This window comes from Protomyctophum parallelum (genome assembly GCF_964188405.1).
Source record: "Protomyctophum parallelum genome assembly, chromosome: 20".
Taxonomy (NCBI): domain Eukaryota; kingdom Metazoa; phylum Chordata; class Actinopteri; order Myctophiformes; family Myctophidae; genus Protomyctophum; species Protomyctophum parallelum.
Window position 1 is genome coordinate 26,513,544 of NC_139718.1, and position 19,582 is coordinate 26,533,125.

The 19,582-nt window shown below is 50.0% G+C and overlaps 1 protein-coding gene across 1 annotated transcript in view; it reads left to right on the plus strand.

The window, feature by feature from the left end:
- Nucleotides 1–5,306: 5,306 nt before the first annotated feature.
- Nucleotides 5,307–19,582, plus strand: part of plekhh1 (pleckstrin homology domain containing, family H (with MyTH4 domain) member 1) — a 61,036-nt gene continuing 46,760 nt past the window's right edge. The window contains exons 1-2 of the mRNA XM_083791158.1: nt 5,307–5,649; nt 18,818–19,022. Of these exons, the coding sequence (XP_083647284.1) occupies nt 18,879–19,022 (144 nt within the window). The 5' untranslated portion in view covers nt 5,307–5,649; nt 18,818–18,878. The remainder of the gene's footprint in view (nt 5,650–18,817; nt 19,023–19,582) is intronic.

The window sequence follows — 19,582 nt, forward strand, 5'->3', positions numbered from 1 at the left end:
GTGTGTATACCGGTATCTTCAAATCTGTTGTGGGGAGAGGTTGAGTATGGGTCAGCTACCAACAACAGCTACAGAGGACTGTTAACCATTAACTGTCTCTTTGTGAGAGATGGGCCAATAGCGCTCAATTGACCTCTGAAAATTCAACTGAGTAAGTGTTATTTATAACACACTTTACAGGTGTGTGTGTGAGCATGAGGTCAGGTGGACCTGATGGCGATGAGGTAATGAAAATGTGTAAAATGTAGAGAATTAAAAATATGAAACTATATAGAAACATAGCTTGAATAAAAGCAAATGAAGGCAGATCACTAAATGTGTCAACAAAGTCAAACACAGAGTTTTTAAACGGGTGTGTTCATGGAAATTATGGCTCCAAAATCTGAGACTGTGTGTATGTTTGTAGCACAGTCTGTAAAGCAGATTCTCCTAATTCCTTTGTGAACTGCAAATCTTCTCAGCTAAAATAGTTCTGACAAATCCACATCAGCAATGCTATTGTCTCAGTGTACTAGTCACTCACTCCAAAGAAGACAGACAATACATCATCATCATCCACATTGGAAAATGCAGGACTCCATAGACATTAACCTATACTGTATGCTTAACCTAAATACAGTTACCGGTATCCTATTTTGGGAATATGTGTGTTCAAAACTTTTCAAACATTTTCTAATTTGTCATTAATATACCTTAGAGCTGGAAATAATAAAAAGTCCCCCCATTCTGTGTTTCCTAGAACTGGTCTGAAAAAAAATTATGTACATGGTGATGTACATCTTGATGACATCATCAAGATGTACTTCACCATGTTAAACGCATCTGTGTTTGGTGACTGATTTTCGTCCATGTTTGACATGATGACTTCCTTTAGCAGCGAGGTCGCATGTGGTGACCGTTCATAAAGCAGTGGCACTTTGGCTTTCGCTCATTGCGGTCAGCTATTATCCTTTGGGATGATAGAAGATGACCAATCAGCACAAGCTCATCGTCCCTCTGTCCATTTATCACCCACTCAGCTTCTGGCATGACTTGGTATGAGATAATTTATTTTTTCCTCAGGACTGTCAGTTGATTTGCACTCATTCCATGTAGTGTAAATATCAGCCTGGTTTCCCAGACACCTTTAGTAAACAAAAACAATAAAATTGTTTCACATCGTCCACATGAGAACTGATGATAAAAAGTAGACTTTTAGAGTATCTACCATTACTTAAGAGTGTGCACACTAACTGGCTGTGCGTAGCAAGGTCACAAGCAGGCATAGAGTTCTATATAGTGTGCGGAAAAGTACAGTATAGACACGTCAGAGCTCTCCGGGACAACACAGCGCTGACCCGCGTTTCGAGGGTCGCCCCACCAGGAAGTCTGCTATGGAGCGAATTTTGATTGATTCGCAATTCGGTATATCTTCTTTCTTATTATTACTCATTTGCTGTTCATATTCATATCATGAAGGGACATGTTTCCCTGTAGTCAATATATATATGCCATATCTTAGGCTCAATTGGACTTTAGATAATTGAACAATGTATAACGACGCAACAGAACACATGTGCCTGGACTAAGATCTCATGTGGCCAGGCCCAGGCCGTGACGTCAGTCGTCTATGTATGACGTATTAAAAGAACATGCCCGTTGTCTCCGAGGCTAATGACGTATCGATGTATGACTTTTTGAAATTAATTTGGGCAAGATTTCAGCTTGATATGGGCTGAGTTTACTTCTGTTATAAATAAATAAATACATAAATAAATATAAGACACAAAGAAATTGTGTAGGTACTTCATTATCCTACTGGCAGTGTGCATATGATGTTTGGTGCTGATTGGTGTGGTAATTTGCAAGATTAGCTGCAGACATGTCTGTCTGTGTGTGTGCATATAAGACAGACACGCACGCACGCATACACACACCCCAGACCACACCCCTCTTACACTGTATAGTTGGCAGAGACACTGTAAAAATAGACATAATGTATATACATATATATCCAATGCAGTAACAAATAATACTGATGCTATTTAGCATGAATAACACTGTCTTTCTGGTGAATGGTGTGGGGATTTCCAGAGCCTGCATGGACTGGGGTTGCTATGACAATCAATTTGACAGAGATAAACAGTCATTGGATTCACTGATTGGCCAAACCCACCCATCTGATTCACGCATTGGCTAAGCTTTGCATGACATGTTGTGCTGGACGGGGAATTTGAAGACAGGACCAAAGTGAGACAGTCATGCTCCTTTGGAGGGTACAGTGACATTGACAGCACTGATCAGATTGATGCGCTTGTCTTCAAGCACTTTGGATAATATCATATACTGTGTTTGTAAAACTTCAGACTGGACTAAGTTGCCCACAGTTCCCCACACAGCGACAACTGGAAGAGGACAAAGTCCACTTGGTTTCCTCCAGGAGCCACAAAGCTGAGCTGATAAAAGATATCATCTGTATCTGAGGGGCTATACTTACGCAGGGGATGACCGAAACGTGCTCCAGCTCCTTCATCATGTTACTCTACCACCATTATCATGGGAAACATGTATTTGAGGGCAGAGGGGTCCAGGAAAACGAAAACTATCATCCTCGATGCAGAAGACACACCCAGTGAACTGTACAAGACTTGAGTCCTACTATGAAGACGTTGTGCAAGCTAGCAGTTATTCAGTAGGCAAAGCAGTTGGGACGAATGTGGGATCTGGCAACCATGACTACCAACAACAGAAAAACAAAAACATAGGCCCAATAAGCCCCTTGACTTACAGTATAAAATCTAATTCGTTATTTTAAAAGTATAAAACATATAGGAATAACAATAGCAGAGGTACTAAGCACTGGAAGTGAGCACACACACACACACACACACACACACACACACACACACACACACACAAACTGACACTCTTATAGACAGCTCGACTCCTGCAGAGCCACACTATGAAAAGTATCTAAAAGAAAAAGCATTGAATCACCTTAGGGTTTCCACTGGTGTAAGCTTTTTAGTTTAAGAAACTAGCTCACAGTCAGGTTAATCGCCGTGGTGTGATTTGACGTGAAGTTAGGGTAAATCTAAATAGACTATCGCATTTATAAGACTATCGCAATTGTGATCACGAAATGACAACGGGCCCCAAAGCTACTCTCACTCTCACTGCCCTGTGTTCCCTTCACTGCACTGGCAGCTCTGCCAGGGAGCCGGCATGTAAACCATGTAGGCCTGACACCACTTGTTTTGACTGAGAGCACTGAGGCACTGTGTGATTGTGCAACACACGGCACAAGGCCTGAGCCAGCCCAGCTTCAGTAGGCTATAGCACTGAAAGCCTACTCTGAGCTCACTCTCTCTCTCTCTAGCTCCAACTAGGCTTGTGTCAAACATTAATTGCAAATAACCCTAACCCCTGAGTCTGAGCATGTTAAAAGAACACTTATTATTTACATATTTGATTTGATCCGGGATTGGTTCTAACTTAGAGTAGCCGTCAGAACAGCCTGACGAATGCACAGGACAGGAATAGTTTTGCTACGATACCAGCACCAGAATGGGACTTGATCTGAGCACGACATGGTGCTGAGGGAACCTTAGAAGTGTTTAGAATAAGACAGATACATTACATACATTAGCAGAGAGTAGATTTTGAGAGCCATATGTAGATATATAAATATACAAAGGCACTATGAAAGCAGGATGTACAGAGACCATTTTGTTAGGCCTACCTAACCTAAGTGCTGCTTTTATATGTTACCATGTGATTTAGTTTCCATGTAATGCAACATCCCTGTCCACTTTCTGCCATGACCTGCGGTCTGCTTTCATTTATTTATCTATAGTCTCGTCAATCTGTGTTTCCCCAGAGTCTCTCCTTCACTTGTACTTGTTGGTGGTGGCATTTGTGCATGTGAACGGGCATGCATTCAAACCCAGGTGTCCCCCACAGCAGGAAGTATCTACTTCTCATCCAAAGGGGAATACCCCCTTTGGCCATGGGAGATATTAGGCTTCAGGCAGGGCTATATTCTGCTGCATGCATGTATCCTTTTCGTTCAAATGGAATGCTCATAGTTGCACTGAGACAAACTTAACTTCCCTGCATCATGCAGCAGTCCCATCTGAGACAGTGTTTACATTTAGATTTAAAAAATGTTCTGTTCTTTTATAGCAGAGCCACTTCAGTGCCTGCCTGCCGTACTTCTGCTGTCTGTTATATGATTTAATCTCTGGCACTGAATGTTGTGAATTATTTATTTGGGCGTATCAGGCAACAATGTAAATGTTCATACATGATAAAACGTTCCAGATGTGGATATCCAATTGCTCCTCGCACTGAAGACAGAAATGCACATCAGCTTCCCACAAAGAGAAGGCTGTTTTGTTATTGAGCCCCATTACTTGCTACAGTATAAACAACTGGTTCCCGAAAACTGGGCCGGGACCCATTTTTGGGCCTCGGACCCATTTTTATGGGTCACAACGAGTAAATTATATAGCCTACCTTTATTCTCAATTCAATTGTTATTTTAAAAGGTAAAAACAAATTAATAAAAATAAAAAATAAAACTTTTTCAAAATAATTTAGAAACGCAAATCCTCCAAATTCCATAAATAAACAAGAACTTGAAGTAGTGAAAATAACAGCTGCATGTGTTGTGAACTTTTTCCTTACCCAAACTATTTCCCCTATAGTTTGGGTACTGAGGACTGGAGACATCAAATTTCTCTTTTGGGTCTCGAGCTAGGTTTGGGAATCAATGGTTTAAACGCTGCTGATTAAAGCAACTTAACGTAAAGTAAAGACATGAGTTGACTGTCTGAGTCTGAGTGATAATAAAATTGAAGGCTAGCTGTTGGTTCTTGTATTCTGCAGGCAAAGTTTCAGACCTTCCCAAATTAGGCCCTCACAAAAGTTTTACAGCCCAGATAATGATTCATTTTCTGTTCTAAGCTTCCACACCATGGTCTGAAACAACTTTTGATTCCAGGGAGGGGGAAAAAAAAATACACGTTTTGATAGCCCTATTAGCCATTCCCAATGGACAAATGTAATTGCCTGAAGCAGCCTGTTTTATTTGACAGTTGAAGTTAAGAGTTTTAATAAAAGACAAGCTAGTCCAACATAGGTTAGGATTATTTCAGTGCCTTAATCACGTCAGTTAGTTTTGAGGAAAATGTTTACAAATCGGATTATATAGGTTATGCTTTGTTTCATAGGCTACAGTATAGGTTCGTTTGTGTTTACATGTTGAGAGAGCTGGGGGACCCAGGACCCAAGCAGAGCCTGGCTAATGCAATATCCTGAGTATATAGCTCCTACACACAAGGGGGTTTGACTCCTGGCGAAATTTGATCCTGCATTGGGCCCTTTAAAGGAATATGGGATGAGTCTATTCAATGGGTCTCTCGACAGCAAAGCGGTAGTAGAGATCTGAACTCTCCGCTCTGAAGAAACCTGCAAAAGACAAGGAGAAAAGCCCTAAAAAGCCGAAAGCAATGAATGACCGACAGCGAGCAGAAAGTCAGTGAATTAATGTATCATTCGGTTTCGGTATGAGTCGGACTCGGAGTCGGACAATGAATTACCGGGGGAGGTGTACGTGAGGAGAGAGAGAGAGAGAGAGAGAGAGAGAGAAAGAGGCAAAGTCACAAGGTAAAGTATTTCAGAAGCTCCGCTAGAACTATAGGAACTGATTTATGTCATTGCAGCTCGGGCATTTGTTTATTTTCAAAACAGTGCACTATTTCACTAAACGGAGGAGATGTTACGTGATGGACTGTTTGGAACGTAACAACTCTAGTTAAGTGCGACTCGTCTGCGGATTTGGAGAGATGTCTGTTCTTACTTTCTGCTGCTGTCCGACCAGACGCTTTTATGGTTGCTACTATTCTACTAACCAGTGCGTGTCTGTCTCGCACACCTGTTCCTTGTAACCTTTTTTGGATAAAATCGTGGCTGCGATGCCCACAAAACCATTAATAACGCTTATATTAGCAGGGCTATTTATACGGGGGGGGAAAACGAATATTCATGACTGTTTGCACGACCTTTAGATGAAATAGCCTGTGTGTGTGTGTGTGTGTGTGTGTGTGTGTGTGTCTGTGTTTGTCTGCCAGCTCTGTCTCATGTCTCTGTCTGTCTGTCTGTCTGTCTGTCTGTCTGTCACACATGCAATAATGTCCCAGGCATTATGAAAGCCATTTGTGCATCTGGACAGGAACGGGAAATAAATCCCAACTATCCATACCGGCCTATAACTCAATTTAACTCCTCCCGTCTCACTAAATCTGTTATTTAAACAGTTCCCACGCTGCCTGACATAATTTGGACTGAGAAGGATATTATCATGTTCCCACTCTCATACTGTATTGTATGGTTTTGGTACATCTCCCACTGTAAGTCATGTTTTCCCCAGCTCAGCTGCCCCGATGCCACCACCGCCTCCCCCTCCTCTCCTCGCTCTGTCTGCACTCATCCTTGAGGAAAGGAAAGACGCAGCCAGGGGGTTGTAGTGCCTGTGTGGTGGACAGGAGTGCTATCTGGAGATAGGCTAGAGATGTTTAACACCTCAGCCACCTCAGCGCCACCTCAGAGCCTTGGAATGTCAAGGGGCCTGTATTTACGGCTGACGCTGATAATGATCGTGGTCAGTTTCCTCAAGGCCTGTCATTAGAGTGTCCCTATGGGAGCTAAGCCTTCGAGGTAGGAGAGTGTAGGTGTGTGTGTGTGTGTGTGTGTGTGTGTGTGTATAGGAGGGGTGGTTAAGGTATAGGAGAGTATAGAGTATGAGTGAAGGACAGGGTCCGGAAGAGAGAAGCAGAGCTGGTGGTGGAAGAGAATGTAGAGGGTAGAGTGTCGTTGCTGTGGGGCAGAAACCTCCTATCTCCATATTTTATAATTACTTTTGTTTCTGGCTTTTCTGGCTTTATTTATAGTTTCAAGTGAAGATAGACAGGAAAGAGGGAGAGAGAGAAGGGGAGAGACGCACGCAGCAAAGGTCGTCATGAACGTGACTCTAACATGCGACACGCTGTCAGGCCAGAGAGCCTATATGTGGCATGCGCCTGGACCACTCAGCCAGCGGGCGACCTTTTTCATAATTACCTTGATCATACTACAGTGTCTGAGTCCCACAGAAGCATCAAAAGTAGCAGATCTGTGAGCTCAAAACGAGGCGTGAAGCAGCGAGTTTTGAGCTTGCAGTTCTGCTACTTTTGCTTTGAAATTTTGAATCCTGAAAAGTAACAGTTTTGGACATTTTCCACCGGGCAATATGCAGGTTAAAGTAGTGGTGTTGTAATCATGTATAATAGGAGTAGGGGAAACGTAGGGAGTATAGGTGATGAAGAAGTTGAAAGTATAAGAAGAGCTATAAGCCTGGGCATGAGGTTAAATAGGAGGTGGGACAGCAGGCAGAAGATCTTTTGGGGGAGGAAGAAGAGGTTGGAGAGGAGAGGATGACAGTATAGATAAGATGATAAATGTATGGAGAATGGGGCGGTAGAGTGAGGGAATGGAAAAATAGGATAAAAGTCATTCAGGTGCTGCTGAACGACAATATAAAGGTTTGACTTGACCTTTTGAATTTTGATTTGTCTTACGGTCCGGACAAAGGCTTCTCTTTTTGTACTCACTGTAAACACTTTGCCTTAAATCAGTGTTAATGCATTATGGCTATAAAAAGCACAGAGGAACTTTGTTGAAACATTTTTGCTTGTCAAATAACACAACCCTTTAGTCCTTTCAGGAAAAGCGTAAAAGGTTAAGAAATGTGTTACTGTGTGAGCCCTGGAGACATTTCCCCCTTTTTCTTTATCTATAAGAATCAGCTGCCTCTACTTGAGTCTTAAATTGGGCCACACAGACCAAAACACTGACTCAGTCGTTCAAACAAAAGCATAAGACTGGGTGGGGGTCAATAGGGGTCCCATCGCTTCAGCAGCTGGACCTTGGAAGGAGAGATAAGGGATTTTTTAACTCACTCCCCTTGACTCCATGTGCTCTGTGATACTTTATCTTCATTTGCCTACACACAGTCAGACATACGCATGCACACACAGTCACACACACACACACACACACACACACACACACACACACACACACACACACACACACACACACACACACACACACACATATACTGTACGTATGCACACCCCTGGGCCCTGGCTGACATACAGTATTCCATTCCCAGGTGACCCAGATTTGCACATTTATACTCCTGTGCCAACATGTCATCTGAGTAATGCCGTTCAGACTGGCAGCCCAAATCCAATATTTATCTAAATCGTAATTAATCAAATCTGCTCAAGCCTGATTTAGACTTCGGTATAAATTGACTGGGTCACTTGCTGAAAATCTCAGACCATTGTTAGCTTGTAGATCTGCTATTTTCGGCAAGGGATACCATCGTGTGACAGAGCATAATGTAATTGCCTATGTGGTTATGTTGTTACCACAACAACCAATACAGAATAGGTCAACGATGTCTGCATTCACCAATGTGATCTGATCACTTGCAAATAACAATGTGGACAGTCAGTCCTAAAGACCGTATTTTGATAAACAAATGGGATTTGCCTGCAGTCTGAAGTACAAAGCCTCGGACTGGGGATGCCAAATTCTGGGGAAGCCAAGTGGGATCTCTGCAGAGACACCAACAACAACAGCAGGGATTTGCAATTGTCTGGTGGAGATGATATCACTGCACCGACTAATCACTTACATCACCGCAGCTGCATGCTCAGCAGAGTGGGTGTGTGAATGTGTATATTTGTATGTGCATGCTTGCATGTGTACGACTGACTGTACGTGTTTGTGTGTGTTTTTATCTGTGTCTGTTTGTCCACGTGCATCCGTGTCGTCGTGGACACATTCGCCGACAGTCTTTCTGCAGGCCAGGGGGTATGTACAGTATGTGTATGTACAGTATGTATTTGAATCTGCAGCGTTGGTGCTGGTCAATGAAATGACCAGCTAGAGAGACTTCCACATGTGTGCCATTGAGAGCAGCACACACCCTCCCTGCTCCATTGAGAGCAGCACACACCCTCCCTGCTCCATTTAGAGCAGCACACACCCTCCCTGCTCCATTTAGAGCAGCACACACCCTCCCTGCTCCATTGAGAGCAGCACACACCCTCCCTGCTCCATTGAGAGCAGCACACACCCTCCCTGCTCCATTGAGAGCAGAACACACCCTCCCTGCTCCATTGAGAGCAGAACACACCCTCCCTGCTCCATTTAGAGCAGCACACACCCTCCCTGCTCCATTTAGAGCAGCACACACCCTCCCTGCTCCATTTAGAGCAGCACACACCCTCCCTACTCCATTGAGAGCAGCACACACCCTCCCTGCTCCATTTAGAGCAGCACACACCCTCCCTACTCCATTGAGAGCAGCACACACCCTCCCTGCTCCATTGAGAGCAGCACACACCCTCCCTGCTCCATTTCGCTGGACTGGAGAAAGGTGCAAAAAGAAAAAGGTCAAGTGAGGCGCAATCATTGCATGATGTCGCAACAGTGAAATAGAAACATCATGCGCCGTCCAAACAATTTTATTGCCTTCTGTGATAGCTTCCACAGCTTGAGCATAAAACTCTTCTGGATATCCAATCTCACTCCGTCAGAGGAATTATACTGTATAACTGTCAGTGTAAGTCAATGGAAAGTAAGTCGAAGGGGATGGCAGGCTTTTTCAACGGAACGACGCTGTAGCAAATACCCTGCTGGGATCCTTGTGGTGAGGGTTTCCATTGACTTGTCTTCCCCCAGTTGTTTGCTCTGGCCAGTGAGTGTGTCCAAGGTCTCCCAGCTGGAAGAAAGCAGAGTAGACGCTCTCTATGCTCCTTCTGCAGGCAGGAGAGGATTCACCATGCTGGGATCCAGCCCCTTTACCCCAGCCCCCCTTGCCTCACCAACCTGCACTGGTGTTGCCCACACTGGGTGGCCCAAATGTTACTAAAAGTGGATCCAAAGTGCAGATGCTGAAAAGCCTGCGTTTGTTTGTTTCCTTTACTTCCCACCTGAATTCTTCCACTATATTTCGTATGCCAGATAGAATAGTATTTATTAGTTCACATGCAATGGGAGTCTCGGTGGAAAAGTCTTCTGGACTTTTATAAACCATCTGCAAAATGGATGGATATGTTCATACGAGTGGAGAAAATGACTCCAGTTTATATCTCATCTGTTACAAAAGCTAAAGGTTAGGTTAGGTTAGGTTACACACACACACACACACACACACACACACACACACACACACACACACACACACACACACACACACACACACACACACACACACACACACACACACACACACACACACACACACACACACACACACACACACACACACAGAGAGAGCAGGAGCAAATGCATGACCTCATTCTCAACCAACCCTAGTGTTGTGGTTTTTATGCCTGCGCACACTCATTCCATTAGACTCTATGAACTTGGAGACATGTGGCTATGTTTGAAGAGGTTTTGCCCATATGGAGATAAACACCCTTTGTGGTAAACGGTGACACATACTGATTGATAGCACAAAATTGAGCCCCTTTGCAATACGTCTTTCAAAGGACAGTAGGTAACTTAAGCCCATTGTTTACAAAATGATAACACCTCCTTTACAGACTGGCACCTCTGGATATTGAATAATGAACAACAGCTGTTTTGTTTACACATTGGATCACATTTAAGAAATGGACTTTTCCTTTGCAGACAATGTTTACCTTCCTTTTCCTTCTTCTCAACAGGATGTCTATCTTGACATATGATGATTGTTCAGGGTGGGTTCCAGGCACCAGTTGGTGTGGGCTGGCTGGACCATTCCCCGTTCCCTCCCTTCCCTCCCATGTTGAACAAGCTAGTAGTACTAAAGGAATTGTTCCGGTAGAGAATTAGCATGGCTGTGCCGAGAGTGTTTAACCAGCAAATGGTTTGTTTGCACCCAGCTGTTTTAGTCTGTGAGCCTTTGCCTTTGGCCTGGTCTGACCTGCATGCCCTGCCCTGTCCTGTCCGTGTGCATGGCCTGGTCTTGCCAACGCAGGGCTGGTTAGGGCTGAGTTAAAACGTCTGGGTTTCCGAGGCTAGGGCTGAGTGTGCTCTCTCCTTGTGCCTGTCCCAACGCCTCCGTCTTCCTTTACCCCAGGCATGTCCTTCACGGTCTCCGGTCTCCAGAGAGACAGATGGGAGACGTCCGGAGCTGGACCCTGGCTGTCCGAATCCTGGGTTCTGTGGTCTGTCGGTGGAACCTCCGCATGCACGACTTCTGTAATTTGTTTGCGAGGCCTGTATTTATGAGCATGCTAATTGCAGGGAGCGCCAGCATGGTGCCTTTTTAGCTGCTGGACTTTGAACGTCTGGTGTTCTGCTGACGGTGTCTGGGGGCACTGGTCTGAGTCTGTCTGACTCAGTCTGAGTGCTGTTTAACGTAGTTCTTAATTCATGCCACCACCGTATTTTTATGCAATTTGACGAAAGTGCATACACTGCAAAATATGTGAACGTTAAATTAACTGTGAGAGTGTAAAATGGGCCTGTGGTCTTTACTCTGCAGGGAAATTAATATTGTTTTAGCTGGGAGTGGATGCTATGGATGCATGCATACTCACTCATGCATGTCTTTCACAGTAATCAGAGTGAGCTTCCCTGCCCAACTACTACTTGTATCCTTTTTGATAGAGGCTAGTTAAACTATGTAGAGATATACTGTATGTTGGTTACTTGTTCACATACATTTTGTTATTTAGGTTCGTTTTTGCCTGACTATAAATGTTTAGAACGTTATTTAGATCTCATGTTGTTTAGACAGATGCTAGGTTTGTTGTTTAGCTGCTGGGCTTTTTTAAGCACTAAATATTTTCTTTGCACAACATTTACATTACTATTTGAGAGTGTTCATGTCTTCACACGGACCTTCATGCCTTTACTCTGATCTTGCGTGTGTAAGTCTGCAACATGCCTAAATTGTAATGTTGACCCCTAAACAAGCAGCAATTCGTTTTCACAGTTTTTCCCTGATAGACAAATCTTCGTACACAACAGTCATCTCAACCTCATTAGTGTGTCCACCACATGACAGAGGCACTACTAGGCCCTCAAAGCTGTTTGTTATGGCTCCTTTTATCTTGGGCTAATCAGGTTTTTATTGACACAATAGGGCCTGGAGACCTTTGTGAATGAGTATCCGGCCAGAGAAAAATGGCCACCAGTCAATCCCTTGCAGGTAAAAATAACTTCAGTGCCCCAGTTTTCCCACATTCAGCGCTCAGTCCCATTCATTCTCACACATTCTTTCCTCCTTTCTTTTTGCCTAGGAGAGCCCCCTCTCTCTCTTCTGCTGTGATGGAACTGTCATGCAGAAAGGCGCTATTGTGCCAGCTAGATCCTGTTTCACTCCTGGCCTGTAATTAAGAAGGGATTGCATGGCTGGAGATTTGTGGGTGGGGGAGGCAAGAGGGTGGGTGGGGGAGGGGAGGGGAGGGTCAGGGTCCAGGGATTGGGTTAGTAGGTAATATGGCTAGAAAGCTCAGGACGACGTGTGTAGAATGGCTTATACTGGGAAGTCCCAGCACACACACACACACACACACACACACACACACACACACACACACACACACACACACACACACACACACACACACACACACACACACACACACACACACACACACACAGACGCACGCACACACACACACACACACACACACACACACACACACACACACACACACACACACACACACACACACACACACACACACACACACACACACACACACACACACACACACACGGCATATGCGTGAGAGATAGTGTGTGCACAATTGCACATTTCATAATATTGTGTTGTGGACCATACAACTTTGGGGTATTATCTTGTCACTGTACATTTGCAAATACATGAAATAAGTCCTCTGCACTTAAGTCCCCATTCTTACTAATAGGAGCAGTGGGTGCTGCATTTGTGTGAGTCGCCTGTATGTTTTCTTTTGGCGTGTGTGTGTGTGTGTGTGTGTGTGCGTGTGGGTGTGTAATCTGTGTATGTACTAGCGTGCATGCATGCATGCGTGTGTGGGTGCGTGCGTGCATGCTTGCGTGTGTGTGTGCTTGCATGTGTGTGTGTGTGGAGTTTGGCAGAGAGAGAGAGAGTGAGGCTGAAAGTGACAGGAAGCTTTTATTCAACAGTGTCATCATGAAGTCATTGTGAGTGTTTGCTTTACTCACGTTTCCAGTGAGTGAGTCATGGGAAGCGTGTGGTCAGTGTGTCACTCTGCCCCATCATGTGCACACTACAGAGAATGAAAGCACAAGCTGGGATGCCCCGGCATGGGATGCCCCGGCATCTGGGATGCCCCGGCATCTGGGATGCCCCGGCATCTGGGATGCCCCGGCATCTGCCACCTTTGACGCCTTTAAAAAAAATATATATCTTGTTGTCGAGTCGATCGTGTGTGCTGTTTGTTAGGGTCCACCGTCTGCGTCTTCTTTATCCTGTCTAGATAAATAACTTGATTAAAAGAAGAAAATGCACATACAAGGCTCTCATTTGCAGGATAGTCTGGTATATACAATCAAATTAAATGCTGTGCAAAAGTGAAATGCATACAGTAGTTAAAAAGTGCAGTCCTCCTCCAAACCTCTCTTTTTTAATATGGACCCTACAGCTTTGGGGTATGTATTTTGTCACTGTACATTTACACATTGTACGTGAACTTTTCCATGTATTTATCCCATCCTAGCTACGTACTGTAGGAGGAGTGGGTGCTACGGGGGCAGCACCATGGGGAGGGCAGCACCATGGGGAGGGCAGCACCATGGGGAGGGCAGCACCATGGGGAGGGCAGCACCATGGGGAGGGCAGCACCATGAGGAGGGCAGCACCATGGGGAGGGCAGCACCATGGGGAGGGCAGCACCATGGGGAGGGCAGCACCATGAGGAGGGCAGCACCATGAGGAGGGCAGCACCATGGGGAGGGCAGCACCATGGGGAGGGCAGCACCATGAGGAGGAGGGCAGCACCATGGGGAGGGGGCAGCACCATGGGGAGGGCAGCACCATGGGGAGGGCAGCACCATGAGGAGGGCAGCACCATGGGGAGGGCAGCACCATGAGGAGGGCAGCACCATGAGGAGGAGGGCAGCACCATGAGGAGGGCAGCACCATGAGGAGGAGGGCAGCACCATGAGGAGGGCAGCACCATGAGGAGGAGGGCAGCACCATGAGGAGGGCAGCACCATGAGGAGGAGGGCAGCACCATGGGGAGGGCAGCACCATGAGGAGGGCAGCACCATGAGGAGGGCAGCACCATGAGGAGGGCAGCACCATGAGGAGGGCAGCACCATGAGGAGGGCAGCACCATGAGGAGGGCAGCACCATGAGGAGGGCAGCACCATGAGGAGGGCAGCACCATGAGGAAGGCAACACCATGAGGAGGGCAGCACCATGAGGAGGGCAGCACCATGGGGAGGGCAGCACCATGAGGAGGAGGGCAGCACCATGGGGAGGGCAGCACCATGAGGAGGGCAGCACCATGAGGAGGGCAGCACCATGGGGAGGGCAGCACCATGAGGAGGGCAGCACCATGGGGAGGGCAGCACCATGGGGAGGGCAGCACCATGAGGAGGGCAGCACCATGAGGAGGGCAGCACCATGAGGAGGGCAGCACCATGAGGAGGGCAGCACCATGAGGAGGGCAGCACCATGAGGAGGGCAGCACCATGAGGAGGGCAGCACCATGAGGAGGGCAGCACCATGGGGAGGGCAGCACCATGGGGAGGGCAGCACCATGAGGAGGGCAGCACCATGAGGAGGGCAGCACCATGAGGAGGGCAGCACCATGAGGAGGGCAGCACCATGGGGAGGGCAGCACCATGAGGAGGGCAGCACCATGAGGAGGAGGGCAGCACCATGAGGAGGAGGGCAGCACCATGAGGAGGGCAGCACCATGAGGAGGAGGGCAGCACCATGGGGAGGGCAGCACCATGAGGAGGAGGGCAGCACCATGGGGAGGGCAGCACCATGAGGAGGAGGGCAGCACCATGGGGAGGGCAGCACCATGAGGAGGGCAGCACCATGAGGAGGGCAGCACCATGAGGAGGAGGGCAGCACCATGAGGAGGAGGGCAGCACCATGGGGAGGGCAGCACCATGAGGAGGGCAGCACCATGAGGAGGAGGGCAGCACCATGAGGAGGAGGGCAGCACCATGAGGAGGGCAGCACCATGAGGAGGAGGGCAGCACCATGGGGAGGGCAGCACCATGAGGAGGAGGGCAGCACCATGGGGAGGGCAGCACCATGAGGAGGAGGGCAGCACCATGGGGAGGGCAGCACCATGGGGAGGGCAGCACCATGAGGAGGGCAGCACCATGGGGAGGAGGGCAGCACCATGAGGAGGAGGGCAGCACCATGAGGAGGAGGGCAGCACCATGGGGAGGGCAGCACCATGGGGAGGGCAGCACCATGAGGAGGGCAGCACCATGGGGAGGGCAGCACCATGAGGAGGGCAGCACCATGGGGAGGGGGCAGCACCATGAGGAGGAGGGCAGCACCATGAGGAGGAGGGCAGCACCATGGGGAGGGCAGCACCATGAGGAGGAGGGCAGCACCATGACGAGGGCAGCACCATGAGGAGGGCAGCACCATGAGGAGGGCAGCACCATGGGGAGGAGGGCAGCACCATGGGGAGGGCAGCACCATGAGGAGGGCAGCACCATGAGGAGGGCAGCACCATGGGGAGGGCAGCACCATGGGGAGGAGGGCAGCACCATGGGGAGGAGGGCAGCACCATGGGGAGGGCAGCACCATGAGGAGGGCAGCACCATGGGGAGGGCAGCACCATGGGGAGGGCAGCACCATGAGGAGGGCAGCACCATGAGGAGGGCAGCACCATGGGGAGGGCAGCACCATGGGGAGGAGGGCAGCACCATGAGGAGGGCAGCACCATGGGGAGGAGGGCAGCACCATGAGGAGGGCAGCACCATGAGGAGGGCAGCACCATGGGGAGGGCAGCACCATGGGGAGGAGGGCAGCAGCACCATGGGGAGGAGGGCAGCACCATGAGGAGGGCAGCACCATGGGGAGGAGGGCAGCACCATGGGGAGGGCAGCACCATGGGGAGGAGGGCAGCAGCACCATGGGGAGGAGGGCAGCACCATGGGGAGGGCAGCACCATGGGGAGGGCAGCACCATGAGGAGGGCAGCACCATGAGGAGGGCAGCACCATGAGGAGGGCAGCACCATGAGGAGGAGGGCAGCACCATGAGGAGGGCAGCACCATGAGGAGGGCAGCACCATGAGGAGGGCAGCACCATGAGGAGGGCAGCACCATGGGGAGGGCAGCACCATGAGGAGGGCAGCACCATGAGGAGGAGGGCAGCACCATGGGGAGGGCAGCACCATGAGGAGGGCAGCACCATGAGGAGGGCAGCACCATGAGGAGGGCAGCACCATGAGGAGGGCAGCACCATGAGGAGGGCAGCACCATGAGGAAGGCAGCACCATGGGGAGGGCAGCACCATGGGGAGGGCAGCACCATGAGGAGGGCAGCACCATGAGGAGGGCAGCACCATGGGGAGGGCAGCACCATGGGGAGGGCAGCACCATGGGGAGGGCAGCACCATGGGGAGGGCAGCACCATGGGGAGGGCAGCACCATGGGGAGGGCAGCACCATGAGGAGGGCAGCACCATGAGGAGGAGGGCAGCACCATGGGGAGGGCAGCACCATGGGGAGGGCAGCACCATGAGGAGGAGGGCAGCACCATGAGGAGGAGGGCAGCACCATGGGGAGGGCAGCACCATGAGGAGGGCAGCACCATGAGGAGGAGGGCAGCACCATGAGGAGGGCAGCACCATGAGGAGGAGGGCAGCACCATGGGGAGGGCAGCACCATGAGGAGGAGGGCAGCACCATGGGGAGGGCAGCACCATGAGGAGGAGGGCAGCACCATGGGGAGGGCAGCACCATGGGGAGGGCAGCACCATGAGGAGGGCAGCACCATGGGGAGGGGGCAGCACCATGAGGAGGAGGGCAGCACCATGAGGAGGAGGGCAGCACCATGGGGAGGGCAGCACCATGAGGAGGAGGGCAGCACCATGAGGAGGGCAGCACCATGGGGAGGGCAGCACCATGAGGAGGGCAGCACCATGAGGAGGAGGGCAGCACCATGAGGAGGGCAGCACCATGAGGAGGGCAGCACCATGAGGAGGGCAGCACCATGAGGAGGGCAGCACCATGGGGAGGGCAGCACCATGAGGAGGGCAGCACCATGAGGAGGAGGGCAGCACCATGGGGAGGGCAGCACCATGAGGAGGGCAGCACCATGAGGAGGGCAGCACCATGAGGAGGGCAGCACCATGAGGAGGGCAGCACCATGGGGAGGGCAGCACCATGGGGAGGGCAGCACCATGAGGAGGGCAGCACCATGAGGAGGGCAGCACCATGGGGAGGGCAGCACCATGGGGAGGGCAGCACCATGGGGAGGGCAGCACCATGGGGAGGGCAGCACCATGGGGAGGGCAGCACCATGGGGAGGGCAGCACCATGAGGAGGGCAGCACCATGAGGAGGAGGGCAGCACCATGGGGAGGGCAGCACCATGGGGAGGGCAGCACCATGAGGAGGAGGGCAGCACCATGAGGAGGAGGGCAGCACCATGGGGAGGGCAGCACCATGAGGAGGGCAGCACCATGAGGAGGAGGGCAGCACCATGAGGAGGGCAGCACCATGAGGAGGAGGGCAGCACCATGGGGAGGGCAGCACCATGAGGAGGAGGGCAGCACCATGGGGAGGGCAGCACCATGAGGAGGAGGGCAGCACCATGGGGAGGGCAGCACCATGGGGAGGGCAGCACCATGAGGAGGGCAGCACCATGGGGAGGGGGCAGCACCATGAGGAGGAGGGCAGCACCATGAGGAGGAGGGCAGCACCATGGGGAGGGCAGCACCATGAGGAGGAGGGCAGCACCATGAGGAGGAGGGCAGCACCATGAGGAGGGCAGCACCATGGGGAGGGCAGCACCATGAGGAGGGCAGCACCATGGGGAGGAGGGCAGCACCATGGGGAGGGCAGCACCATGAGGAGGAGGGCAGCACCATGAGGAGGAGGGCAGCACCATGGGGAGGGCAGCACCATGAGGAGGAGGGCAGCACCATGGGGAGGGCAGCACCATGAGGAGGAGGGCAGCACCATGAGGAGGAGGGCAGCACCATGAGGAGGAGGGCAGCACCATGGGGAGGGCAGCACCATGAGGAGGAGGGCAGCACCATGAGGAGGAGGGCAGCACCATGGGGAGGGCAGCACCATGAGGAGGAGGGCAGCACCATGAGGAGGAGGGCAGCACCATGAGGAGGGCAGCACCATGGGGAGGAGGGCAGCACCATGAGGAGGGCAGCACCATGAGGAGGGCAGCACCATGAGGAGGGCAGCACCATGAGGAGGGCAGCACCATGAGGAGGGCAGCACCATGAGGAGGGCAGCACCATGGGGAGGGGGCAGCACCATGAGGAGGAGGGCAGCACCATGAGGAGGAGGGCAGCACCATGAGGAGGGCAGCACCATGGGGAGGGCAGCACCATGGGGAGGAGTTAGGAGTTAAGTGTCCTGCTAGGGGGGGGGGGGGGGGGGATGGGGGGCGTGAACCTGGTACCTTCTGTTTTCCCAGGTGTCCTCTCCCATTAAACCCGACTGTAAATGAACCAGAGAGAGCAATACCATCCTGCAGTCAAAAACTGGCTATTTTTGCATGCAATTAATACATAATTGTCTTGACCAGACTTATCTTGTCCCCGTGTGTTTGTTTAGGACCAGCGTGAGGTCAGAGACGGAACTCAAAAAGGGGCTTTCAACAGCTTCGGCGATCGCCATGGCCGACGTCTTGGAGAGTGGCGGGACGGAAGCTGTCGGATCGGCCAGCGTTGATTGGCAGAAGCGCTGCGTTGCCCTGGAGATGCAGCTGCTGAGGTTCCGTCTTCAAGCGGGGAAAATCCGAGAGCTGTTGGCGGAGAAGGTGAGAGACAGAGAGAGACAGAGAGAGAGAGAGAGAGAGAGAGAGAGAGAAGGGGAGATACTCTGTGACAGAGAGACCGCACACAGAAACGTATGGACAAAATAATACTTCCATTAAGCGTGTGAGCTCATGTCACATTCAACCTGACAGGTTCACTTGAGGGTTGATCTGGCCATAAATTACTTAATTATATACTTTAAATTGTGCGTCTGATCTTTGACATATTGTGGCGTATTTTCCATGCTGCAATGACAGGTCATCGGCTTTGTGTCAAAATGGACAGAAGCATTTCAGATTTTGTGATCACGTTTTTCTTTCTCTCTTACCCATCTGTGTCTGCGCGGTCTGCCAGTGGTTTTATTTTTTTGCCTCCAGAAGTTTTCTGGTTCCGTTGACCTCTGAGTAACTACCAAAGAATAGCAGTCAGACTTGGCAGTACTTGAGTAAACCACTACCACATGTGACCATGTGAGTAAGTAAAAATACAGGTGTTTGTGTGAAGACAGATTAATTTGTTTAGCTTTTGTGGTAAATGTCTCGATCCTCTCACCATGTATCAT